We start from the raw sequence: 13,135 nt of genomic DNA, 5'->3' as shown, positions 1-13,135 counted from the left end.
GTCCGAGGTGTGACAAAACGGAACGACGAATTGACGTGATTTTTTAAGTGGAGATAGTTGAAGGGATGGAGAGTGACATAGGCTACTTTTTGTCTCTTTCTAACGCGAGCGAAGCCGCGGGAAACGCTAGTAACATATAAAGCCTGACCAAAAATATGTCACCACTGAATTTAAAGAGAACTAATTATTTCATTGAACTGTCATCACATGTGATTAACAGAGCCCAGTCGGGCTTTAAAACAAAATTATAGTCAAGGACGTTTTTTCAAAGATCATAAGTTATTAAAATTGAGACTGTACCTAGCACAGACTTGTTCCAATAATAGGTATTTAATCAATTACACGCTTCAGAGACAATCATAGAGTAAGCCATCAGAACAGAGCGTTCACTTTTTGCCTTTTTTTTTCACAACCCAGTTAAACCAAGCCGTAACCGTCACAGAGTATAACTACAGACAATCCGTTTACATATTTAACCTTAAAAAATAATATGGCATGTTATAAATATGATAAAAAAGTTGAAGTTCGCACTTCATCGGTTTTGAGAAGGACGAAGTGTCTTTTATATTATAGGTTATGTTTTGTGTTTGGTCAGTGTTTATTTTGTGGTTCAGAGAGAGCAGTTGGTTTGAAGAGGTTAGTCTGTGCTCATTATTTCTTTTGTACTCTTATAAAATTTACACTAATAGACAATTAGCCCATGGATTGAATTTTTATGATAATATAACAAAATGGTATTGCTTAGTAAAATAATAAAAGACACGCAAAACTTGTCGCAAAAAAAATCTTTATTTACAGAACAATCCTTATGATAAAAAAAATGTTTCTGTAAATATTGTGATTGTAATAGTAATGGGTCTTGTTATCCGAAATAAATGATTTTATTATTATTTGTATGTCTGTTACAAATTCTCGGGAATTATTATTAAAAATGATATCTAAAGAATCATATTAATACCTTTTTTTTCAATTCTAAAAAAACTTATTCAAAATCATGGTCTTGTACACCTATATGTATTTTTTTTATTTTATTATCTATTTAAGTGGGCAGATAGAATATATTGTTAAATTCAATATCGTCACTACTTTAAAAAAAACTTATATCTTCGTCTGTCAATGAAAAGAAAATTGTAGTAAGTATGTATGGAATGCATATAGACTTACTGCGTTTTAACTTTGAGGAGCAGCGTGAGATACGAGATTTTTTCAAAGTAGTGACGATATGTATTGTGTTTCTTTATCCTGATGTGACTCAACTCGCTCTAACTTATTACTCTATAATTTATAACCCACCATAAACTATTCATCCAAATGATTTGCATATCCCGTAAACAAATCAAATGGCATTAATGTTATCCACGACAATTATTGTTGCGTGGCCGGTCACGACAACAATTACAATAAAAACTATGAAATTCAGAACTAGGAAGAGGTATTTATAATGTTAAGGTTGCATTCTGACTGCAGTAGCGTTACTGCACAATAAAGTAAACTCTAGTGACTTTGCCTACTAAGGCGATGGTCCCGGGTTCAAATCCCGGTTTATTTGTGCGATGACTTGATGAGCACTGAGGCTTGTTCCTGAGTCTTAGGTGTTTTCTATGTAAATAAGTATATGTATGTAGGTATCCATACTTATATTATATATGGGAAAGTGTGTGTGTCCGTTTGTTTATCCGTCTTTCACGGCCAAACGAAGCGACAATTGACGTGGTTCGTGAAGTGGAGATAGTTGAAGGGATGGAGAGTGACACATGCTACTTTTTGTCTCTTTCTGAAACGCGAGCGAAGCCGCTGGTAAAAGCTAGTATTTAATATTTATATATATATAGTCATTGTTGCTGTACCCATAACACTAGCTTGAGCTTACCTTGGATCAGTTAATCTGTGTAAGAATATCCTAATATACATACATACATACATACAATCACGCCTGTTTCCCAGAGATCACGGATTTCCCTTTACTACGATCCTAAAAAACCTCTTTCGCTTCACACACTTTCATAACGTTTCTCATACACGCTCCTCGGTTTCGAGTAATTCTGACCTGGCCTTTTTGCAATAAAAATAAAAATTATAGGGCATTATATTGTTATAATTTTTCCTCAGTCACCCGTTGACCACGAACGCTGTAAAGTGTTCGAAACGTCGGGATCAATTGTAAATTAATTATACGCGATTTAATCCGTTTCCATATTTTTATTATAGGGCATTCTTATACAGAATTACTAAACCCAGTAAGCTATAGAAGACGTCAATTTATCAAGAAAACGTTACCGTGACACGTGTAAAAATAGATATTGCTGTAGGTTTATTACTATTTCTTTATAAAACAGTTTACATTGATAATGGAGGCGGTAATTTGTCGTGCAATAATACTGAAACTGCATCTACATTAAGACGCTACGGGAGCGAAAATGCTAAAATGGAAAGGAGCCCCCCTTTCAATTTGACAATTTTAGTTAAATATACTCGTGTTATAAACTTGGATGCAAATAGCCCAAGATAGAGACGAGTGGAAAAATCTGGAGGGGGCCTTCACCTGCGAAGACGGGGTTCTTGCAAGATATTAAAAAGATATAAAAAACTATATAAATTGTTAAACATTTTTAAAGCAAGAAATAAAAGGCTATTTTATTTTATTTTATTATTAACTAGATTTATCGAAAACAAATTGATTTGGCTAATTTTGAATACCACACCTTTTTTTGCGCCATAATCAGTAATGCCGTTTTTGTAAATTTTTGATGGGCTCTAGCGTTTTTAAAAATAAGAATATCAAAAAAATCAAAACGGTCCGAAACAGATAAAAATAATAATAATCAGTGTTGAAAAAGTTAGTGCTCTACACAGATGTCATATATACCATAGATCAAGCAAACGTATCTACTTAGCGTGTCAAATGAACTCAGTGAAATCCACTGAGTTGTCCGTCTTTAATCGCAGCTTGCAGCTTTCGGGCGTCAATTTTTGTAAGTTGAAGTCAATCAAAACATAAAAAATGCCTCGTTACGTGATATTCAATTGCAACAACACAAAAATTATGAACAATACAAAATTACGTAATACAGTACAAAATTTGACACGCTCGGCCCCTATACAAATAGATGAACTTGTTTCTTCTATATAAATAAAGTTCTGTGGTGCTCTATCTTCAAAAACCAGGGAGGAAATAGTCGAGGGCGTTTGTATGGACAATTGACCCTTCCTGTATCGTCTTAAAAACTATGAAACCTAGAACTAGGAAGTGATACTTATATTGTAATGGTAGCAGGGCCGTGGGATCTCACCCGCGACATTGCAAGTTCAAGGATTCCTTATGAAGTAACATAAACAAGTTCTTAAGGCCAATATATGCGCCTACGAGGATTTTGTGCTCATGGTGACGGCCGATTCGGAACAAAAATATTAGAGATCGGTATATGGTATGGGTCGGATATTTCATCAAAAATGTCGTATTTTTGTTTTTGACAGGTGCAGCTTATTTTCGAATACGACAATAAGTGGTATTTTGCTTTACCACTTATCACTTGCAACTCCAAATCAATACCTAGTAAATATTTCCTCTGGTTTCATGGACTCAGGGATATTTTAATGTCCAAATTTTATGTATAATTATTTTATTAATAAATCTACCGTGAGACACTGACATATTATACATGTAAAATCTACTAACTCAGGTAAAATTGTCGAAGGTTGCTCGACATGTTTCGTTCCGTAACGAACACGCGCGATTCATTGGCATCGCGCGTGCTCAATGAAAATGCTCCTCGTTACGGAGCGAAACATGTCGAGCGACCTTCGATAATTTTACGTGAGTTACCCGATTTTACATGTTTTTTATGTATATTATCGTAACCTTAGAAAAAATCTGTTGAATTTATTAACAACAGATCGATTTACCCCGTCTGTTTAAAAAAAATCATTTTGAAATCTTTTTTATTACATTTTCAGAAACTATAGAGTTTTTTTTTTAATACTTATTACTCAACATGGTATATAAGATATTCTCATCCGGAAGCAAACAATTTGACCACATGTCCCCCCCCCCCCTGAGTAAAAAGCTGTCAGTTTCTGCAAAAATATCGTAGGTACCTTAGAAATATCATGAAAACTGCATACCCGTTTAAATTGTGCCATGCCTTTGGTTGATATTTTAGGGGCCCACCATTTTACCCTTAACACACAGTAGGGCAAGCTTTTGTGACTGCTTACTGCCCAGTTAACAGTATGGTTGTTTGCCAGTCATATTAAAAAAATAATCTTAGCCACTTGTGAATCACACCAGTGTCCTCTAATACAGTGACAACACAATGGCGACACGCAACAACAAATGCACTTAATTATTTCATTGTGGCTCACATTTGGGTCACTCGTGTTGGATTTGCGTTGCTAAAAATATACTAAAAACTGACTTAATCATACTAATCTCTATAAAAAATGTACTTATTACCTACTTACTAAAACCACCCGAGGCCGAGGTAAGCCAAAAATGAGATGGCGGAAGGACCTAGACTCATAGACATCACAGAAAGTCTAGTACTAGTAGTGTATTGCATTGTTAAGTCTTATAGACCCCCATACAATCAACAACCCATTTCTTACCTAACAAACTCTTACTTTATATCTAGTTAACAAGATTTGGATTTGAATACTAACTTTAAAACGTATCATCATCCCTATTCTATGGCTCACACAACATTCTTTGATTTCTAATGCCGAATTAAGATTAGTTATCTCATTTGACAACCGGTCTGGCTCAATCGGTAGTGACCCTGCCTGTTGAGCCGCGGTCCTGGGTTCGAATCCCGGTAAGGGCATTTATTTGTGTGATGAGCACAGATATTTGTTCTATGTATATAAGTATGTATTTATCTATTTAAGTATGTATATCGTCGCTTAGCACCCATAGTACAAGCTTTGCTTAGTTTGGGGCTAAGTTGATGTGTAAGGTGTCCCCAATATTTATTTTTTATTTATTTATTTAAAATTCATGAATTACCTATTTGCCAATTAATAGGTATAAAGTTAGTAACTCTGCAAATACTGGGCCACGTACAGTCAAGTGCAAAAATACGTATCGATTTTATCCGCTCAAAAATATGTACCGAGACCTTATTCCGCCGACATAAAGTGCTATGGGACATATTTTTGATAAGTTGTACCCACCCATACTTTTACACTTGACTGTAGCTATTAAATAACATCTTATGCCGCTTCTTTACATATTTTAAACATAAAAACCTAAACGAAATAATGCGGTCAGGAATCCGATTCCGATAACCGAGATATAAGTATTTTTATGGGTTTGAGCTGGATTTGATACGCTTGACGACCGTCTTATTGTTTGGCAACATATATAAATACCTATTTAAATTCACGCCTGTATTCCCAAAAGGAGTGGGCAAAGCACATAAAACTGCTAAAGTTTCAGTGCCACTCTCAGCAATTAATGGGTTGAACATACATACATACATACATACATAAATATAATCACGCCTGTATCTATAATGGGTTGAAGGAAACCGAATTGGATTTTTTCCATTGAAATCCTTCCGACATCCGATATCGGATCGGATAATGTGAAAACGGCCTTAGGTAGACCCATCTCATACACCAATGACATGACCGATTTTAAGGTCGTATCAAAATACGACCACAACTTTAACAAAATGTCACGTCTGTATCGGGCTCCAGAAACTACTGACAGTACTGACATGGTTCTTATGTGGCCACCAAGTTGACAATTTTACAACTACATAATGTATGTTCGTGACACGGTTAGTAAATAATAATATAGCTCCTAATTATATGAGCAAGGCGAACTTGCAATTTTAATAGGTTTTTATGCGTAACTAAGAGCCCTTGTTTTGTGACAAATTATCTAATTAATTCTTAAAATTACCTATTATATGTGTCGTTGTCTGAGTGAGTACCCACAACACAAGCCTTCTTGACCTTACCGTGGGTCGTCGTGTAAGAATGTCCTATAATATTTATTTATTTATTAAAATCACCATTGACGTTAATACGCAACAGGAGCGGTCAATTCTCCATACAAACTCTCACTATTTCCTCCCTGGTTTTTGAAGCTAGAGCAATGAGTTTTTCAACACAGATTATAATTTTTGTTTTGCTTTTTTTGATAAGTATTCTTATTTTTAAAGACTCTAAGGCTCATCAAAATTTTCCAAAAAACGGCCAAATTGATTATGCCGCAAGAAAGGAGTGATGTTCGAGATTCATAACAACGGGTCACTATCAAGTTTACCTTATCGCTAAACGACTATTTCGGCTAGATGTCAGAAAATTAAATATACAGTCAGTATAAAGTCTATTCAGCTGGGATGACATGAAAGTAGAATACTCAATCAGCAAAAAGTAAATTTAACTGGATGGCTAAGACTTAGAATGAATGAGTAGCCAAACGTCTGGAAATATACATAGTCCGTATGATTAGCATATCTAAAAAGCTAAAAGTGTAGTTAGTTAATTGACGTCAACTCAGAACTATTCAGTAGCAAAACGTCCGGAAATATAATGTGTCATCGCCATGGTTTATAAATATGTAACCGAACAGTTCTTATTAACAGTGCGAGAAGGTTTGAATTCTCAAGACACTTAAGCATTTTAAAACCAGACGTTTTGCTAACAGGTCGTTTGGCGTTTATTCTATTTAGCAATAAAAACATTAAACAATCCAGATTTTTTGCTCCTTGACTGTTTAGCGTTCATGTCTGTTTTGTAATACAGACATTCGAAGATGAAGATGTTTTGCAGTTAGATCATTTTAAATTTTTACGTTTTAAGATCCAGACGTTTTGCTAAAGACACATTTAGCATTCATGTCTACGTAGCCACAAAGACATAACACAATCCAGACGTGTCAGCTATATAGTCTTTTAGCGATAAGGTAAATTTGATAGTGACCCATAACAATTCGCCAAAATAAAACTAAACGCTCCGACACAGATTATTTCATTGTTATTCAGATTCTCCAACTGTGTTCCGATTGGTTAAGTTTTGGAGGAGGAAACAGGCCAGTCCGGTACCTCGATTTAAAACATTTATTCGCAATATCTTTTACCTGAGTTGTCCTTAAAGCACATTTTATTCTATAAATCCAGTTAATAACACGAGTAGGTAAGGTATATTTAACTAAAATTCCCATTTTTATTATAATATAATAGCATTTTCGCTCCTGTTGCGTCTTAACCGAGGTAATTATATGGCATATTATAAGACGGGATGCAAATAGTGAAGTTATTGAATTTTTATTCGATGCGATGCAAATCTCCAATGGTCGAAGCTTAAGACGCTACGGGAGCGAAAATGCTAAAATGGAAAGGAGTCCCCCTTTCAATTTAGGAACTTCAGTTTCCTTCAAAACTTATTTAAACGAAACGAAATTTGAGAATCTGAATAACAATGAAATAATCTGTGTCGGACCGTTTAGATTTTTTTGGGTAATTGTTACCGATCTTGAGTATCACACCTTTTTTGAGCCATATTGAAAAAGGCCGTTTTTAGAAATGTTTGATTGGCTCTAGCGTCTTTTAAAATAAAAATAGCAAAAAAATCAAAACGGTCCGACACAGATAAAAATGATAATAATCTGTGTTGGAAAAATCATTGCTCTATCTTCAAAAACCAGGGAGGAAATAGTCGAGAGCGTTTGTATGGAGAATTGACCTGAAGGCCTAGCACATGATGGCCGCGGGAGTATGTCGCCGCGAGATAGATGACACGTCTTTGTCTAATTGTATTAATGACATAAGGACAGGTAGTCTATCTCGCGGCGACATACTCCCGCGGCCATCATGTGCTAGGCCTGCTGTATCGTATCGTCTTAAGCGGGTCCCATAGCGAACAATAGGTAATCAATATCATCAGTTGTCTGCACGCGACGTAGCTTCTCGATAATTTTTACACTGATATCAGCAGGGCTAGCACGTCATAACGCAGGCAATAATGTCAAAAACTCGTTGTATTCGCGGTCCCGGGTTCGAATCCCGGTAAGGGCATTTATTAGTGTGATGAGCACTGATATTTGTTCCTGAGTTATGGATGTCTTCTATGTATATAAGTATTTATATGTTATATATATCGTTGTCTGAGTACCCACAACACAAGCCTTCTTGAGCTTACCGTGGGCCTCAGTCAATCTGTGTAAGAATGTCCTATAATATTTATTTATTTATTTATTTATTTATTTATTTATTTATTTAGAGGCTAGACTAGCATATTATGATTGGAGCGAAATTATCTCGCCGCGACATATATCACACAACTTTTTCTAAAGGATTATGGACATTTTGGGCCACGAGCGAACAGAGATGACATCTATAGTAAAGTGTAGATATTATCAAGTTATCCATGCCGCTATAAGACATTGTTCTTAAAAATCAGTCTCTGACTTAGTTATGGTACAATTAAATCCATACTATCCATACTAATATTATAAATGCGAAAGTAACTCTGTCTGTCTGTCTGTCTGTCTGTCTGTCTGTTACGCTTTCCCGCTTAAACCACGCAACCGATTTTGATGAAATTTGGAACAGACAATCTTTAGACCCTGAGACAGAACATAGGCTACTTTTTATTTCGAAAAAAAGGGATGAAGGGGTTGAAAAAGAGGTTGAAAGTTTGTATGGGATTTCTTAATTTTAAATGATAAAACCATGAAACTTTATATTTTAGCACTTGATAAGAAATCATTAAACATATATTTAAAGTCACATACAGGTCGAACGCGATTAATTAACATTATTTTTACCTTTAAAATAAACATGGTGGGAAATAAACATTAACTAAAAGCGGGTAGATTATATTTATTTGTCTACCCCGAACATTTATATAAATTAATATCGGGTAGTTTTGTGTTGTTTACATCTCCGGTGACATTTTGCTGGGACGTCAGTCTTCCGCGACCACGGCCAGTGCAACCTGGCCGAAACGTTGGGAAAAAAGGTAAAAATAATGTTAATTAATCGCGTTCGACCTGTATGTGACTTTAAATATGTGTACAAAGCGCGAGAACTTAAAGTGTTATATCATTAAACATCTTGATAAGGGATAGCGATAGGGATAGGGATAGGGATAGCGATAGGGATAGCGATAGGGAAAGCGATAGGGATAGCGATAGGGATAGCGATAGGGATAGCGATAGGGATAGCGATAGCGATAGCGATAGGGATAGCGATAGCGATAGCGATAGCGATACGGATACGGATACGGATAATATGGGTATCGTTAGCGGGATACGGATAATCGGTCGGCGGTCTCTTACAATCAATGTGCTCTAAGACGATCGTTGTTTGCTTGCTTGAAGATTACGTTTGCGATAAGTATAAGCAAAATGTAAAAAATTGTAAGGGATAATAGAAAAAAGTACTTTTTACCCACCGATCATAGTGTCGAAATACGGGCTATGTGGGATGTTTATAAAGGTTTCCCCAGCGTATATAGAATTACCTACGCTGTGGTCGATGTGTAATATTTCTACAATCATTGCAAGCAAAAGTATTATGTGCAATCGAAATAATCGCAGATAAATATACCTACAGAGAAACCTACGGATCCAAATGAAAATCTTAATGAATACTTTTATTACGCGGGCGAAGCCGCGGGTAAAAGCTAGTAGTACCATAAAATCTGCTTGAAAATTAAAAGTTTCTTGACGTTTTCTAAATAGATACTAAATGAAATTTATATATATCCTCTAAACTTGTTTCTAGAACAGGGAATATATTGTCATGCTTAGTAGACGGAGTGCAAATGTTTTGGTGAAAGTTGGCATATCCCAAAATCCAGGTCATAATATGGGCAAAGAAGAAGTCTCCCTAGGTATAACTGTTTTCTCTCTAAATGACCGATTTTTCTAGTATAGCTCCGGCATATCCTTGTTTGCCACGAAGAATCCTAATCATGTACATAACTTTCATTTGTGTTCGCTCATGGCCTAAATATCCAATATATCCATATAAAATGCGCATGGTCCTTTCCAATGGTCAAATGGTCCGATAGCGAACAATAGCCAATCAATATCATCAGTCAACTGTCTGCTGTACGCAACGAGGATCTTGATGTTTCCCATCGTTAGCAGCAGGGCTAGTTCGTCAAAACACCTGCTGTAATGTCAAAAACTCATCTTTAGAGGCTTAACAGGGTGCGTAGCCGAATGGCACAAACGCTAAACGCTCACGTAACGAAACACTCGTAGATATCTATCTCTATCGCTCTTGCGAATTGGCGCGACAGAGCCAGACTACCTTTCGCGGCATTTCGTTTTCGTTTCGCGTCGTTTTCGTCTTTGAGGCAACATCTTGCCGCGCCATAGACCACACGTCTTTTTCTATCTACTTATCTATAATTTGCAATTTAATAAACTTACTTATAATTATATTTATGTCATTAATCATTGCCGTGGCACTGAATCTTGAGTAGTTTCATCTGCTCTGCTTACCCGGTTTAGGGAATATAGGCTTGAATGTATGTGTGTTTAACATTATTGTTTTCCACAAATGCCACATGTTTGAAAATAATAATAAAATGAACCATAATTTAATAGTTTACATAATTTCTTACATGATTGATTATTCAAGATTTTAGAGAATATTAGGGGTAATTAATAACCTTATGTAACTTATATAAGGCTATTTCCCATATAACCATAATCGGTCGCCGTTCCTACGCAAATCCTCCTATTTTGTGTACACACAGGTCTTCGGGTCTCAATGCTTAGTCGCAGTACGGTCGACGTTTAGTCGCGGCGACCCAAATGGGGACGATTGGTAACAGGCACAAATGGTCACAGAAGTGTGCACTACGCGTGCACACATTGTTACCGTTTGGCGACTACTTTTCCAAAATCATTCGTTCATTTCATTCTTTTCAAATGGCGACTGTCAGAGACGTGAGAGACGTCAAAGTAAAAATGAAATAAAATCATTTGACATTAAAATGTAATGGCGTAAGAATTTGTTAAAGATAAATATTGTTTGCATTTGTAATATAATGTGGGCTAATTACCATGGCCAATTAAATTGCTCGAGTGATTTCATAAAATAAGTCTAAATTTATCAACGCGCCATCAATTTACCTCAGTTTAACCAGTAATAATATTATTGACTACTCGGTGTTTGCGTGTTATGTATATTGATTGGTGAAGTTTTAGTGCTCCAGTGCATATACTATACTGAAATAATAAAAATAATGCCTAGAAAACCAATAAAGTTGTTAAAATATGGATTAAGACGGTAATATTTCATGTAAAAAACAGTCGCCAAACGGTCACCAAACGGTCGACAAACGGTCGCAAAATGGTCGCAGCGTACACGCGTGACCGAAGGCAGTGAATGCTTCTTGTATTAATTTTTTCCAGGTATCCTCAAACTTTATAAACAATTAAATATGCCGTCGTACTCAGTTGCCCTCACTAAAGAAGATTAAAAAAAAATTGTAACGTGCGTACCGAGCTGCTGGGTTGTAAAGGATCGATCGATATTATGGTCTTCTATAGAGCAACTAGTATTTTGCGGCATTTCACAATTGACACCTTGTCTTGTTGAAGTAGTCGTCATTAATATTACTATCAACATTAATTTCAGCGATCTGTACTTCTTTTGTCAAGATTTTTGTATAGATAAGTATCTACAAATTTGTAATGTTAAAGAGACATAAATAAAACGTAGTAGAGTAAATAATGTGTTTTTTTTGTAACCCAAACAAAATACTTGTAATCGATACGAGTAGCGATATATTAATACACGAACGAAGGAAGTGTTTTAAATCGACACGAGTTGTGAATGTCCTTTTCGCACGTGTATCGTACGACGATTTTCAGTACCTAAATCTAAGCTAAGAGTTTCGACCAGACAAGAAATGAATCATTGCTTGATTTGCTCGCACTACTGCGTTAAAAAAGCAGCATTTGTACTGAAAAAAACTATCATTGCGCAACAGAAATTCTATTAATATCACAGTAAATACTCTATTTCATTTGATTCCTACTTTTATTGTGTAAAGCAACACTACACTTCATTTTTATGAATAAGAATTAAAAATTATATATTTAATACATTAAGTAACTATAAAGTGCTTATCTATTTGTATTATCATTCTGCACTTTTCTTAACTTTCCCACATTTCTATAAAATGTCGAAGAGTGCTTAAATGGTCGTCGTCGTTTATATTATTTAATTCGCTCATATTTAAATGATTCAAAGCAACCAGTCCACAACTTCACAAGACAGTTTGAGAAACCTTCGTATTTCAGATTGTCATTTGCGGATACAGTGGTTTAGGAACAGTTCGGTAATCAGACCTACACATGTGTGTACAAATTCTGTCAATGACACTGTCAGAAACCGTTCTGACAGTGACAATGACAGCCACAAATTCGTCCACATGTTGTTACCGTTATGTGTGCAAACGTCGACTAATAAAGTGTCGTTAAAAGTCATTCTGACAGTGACATTGACAGCCACAAATTCGTACACATTTTGTTACCGTAACGAGTGCACACGACGACTACATTTTGTTATTGTATCAATACGGTCGCATTGTTTGCACGACGTTACCACGCGTTATGTCACATTTGACAGTTAGTTACTGATTTGAAGATTTTGCGACTGAAATGGTTGTATGGGTTATCGATAAAACGATCGTCGATGTTTTTATTTTGTCAAGCACTAAAAACTTGACGTTCGTGCCAGAAAAATATCTAGGTAGAGTCATGACGATAAAAAAAAACACATTAATTTATTTTATTTCCTGTTGTTACAGATCGAAAATGTTGCACGGCGGTATTTGGACGAAGCTCCGCCCGCTGTACAAGTGGTACGTTCTCGGGCTGGTGTCCGTAGGCTACATCCTGGGAGAGCTCGGGCATTACCTAATTGGTGAGTCAACAATCATCCCATAGCCCAGTATTAGTTCATCATACAGTAGCCCAGTGTTAGTCCATCACTTTCATACAATAGGCCAGTATTAGTCCATCACTTTGATACAATAGCCCAGTATTAGTTCATCTCTTTCATACAATAGCTCAGTATTAGTCCATCTCTTTCATACAATAGTCCAGTATTAGTCCATCACTTTCATACAATAGCCCAGTATTAGTCCATCACTTTTA

At 35.9% G+C, this 13,135-nt stretch overlaps 1 protein-coding gene across 2 annotated transcripts in view; it reads left to right on the top strand.

The window, feature by feature from the left end:
• Nucleotides 1–13,135, top strand: part of LOC125236350 (putative metabolite transport protein HI_1104) — a 69,201-nt gene that overhangs the window by 20,581 nt on the left and 35,485 nt on the right. For both annotated transcript variants that reach the window (XM_048143128.1, XM_048143127.1), the window contains exon 2: nucleotides 12,787–12,902. In XM_048143128.1, the coding sequence (XP_047999085.1) occupies nucleotides 12,794–12,902 (109 nt within the window). In that variant the 5' untranslated portion in view covers nucleotides 12,787–12,793. The remainder of the gene's footprint in view (nucleotides 1–12,786; nucleotides 12,903–13,135) is intronic.

Source organism: Leguminivora glycinivorella, chromosome 19 (genome assembly GCF_023078275.1).
Source record: "Leguminivora glycinivorella isolate SPB_JAAS2020 chromosome 19, LegGlyc_1.1, whole genome shotgun sequence".
In the NCBI taxonomy this organism is placed as follows: domain Eukaryota; kingdom Metazoa; phylum Arthropoda; class Insecta; order Lepidoptera; family Tortricidae; genus Leguminivora; species Leguminivora glycinivorella.
Note: the sequence above shows the minus strand (reverse complement) of the source record. Positions and strands in the feature narration are given on the sequence as shown.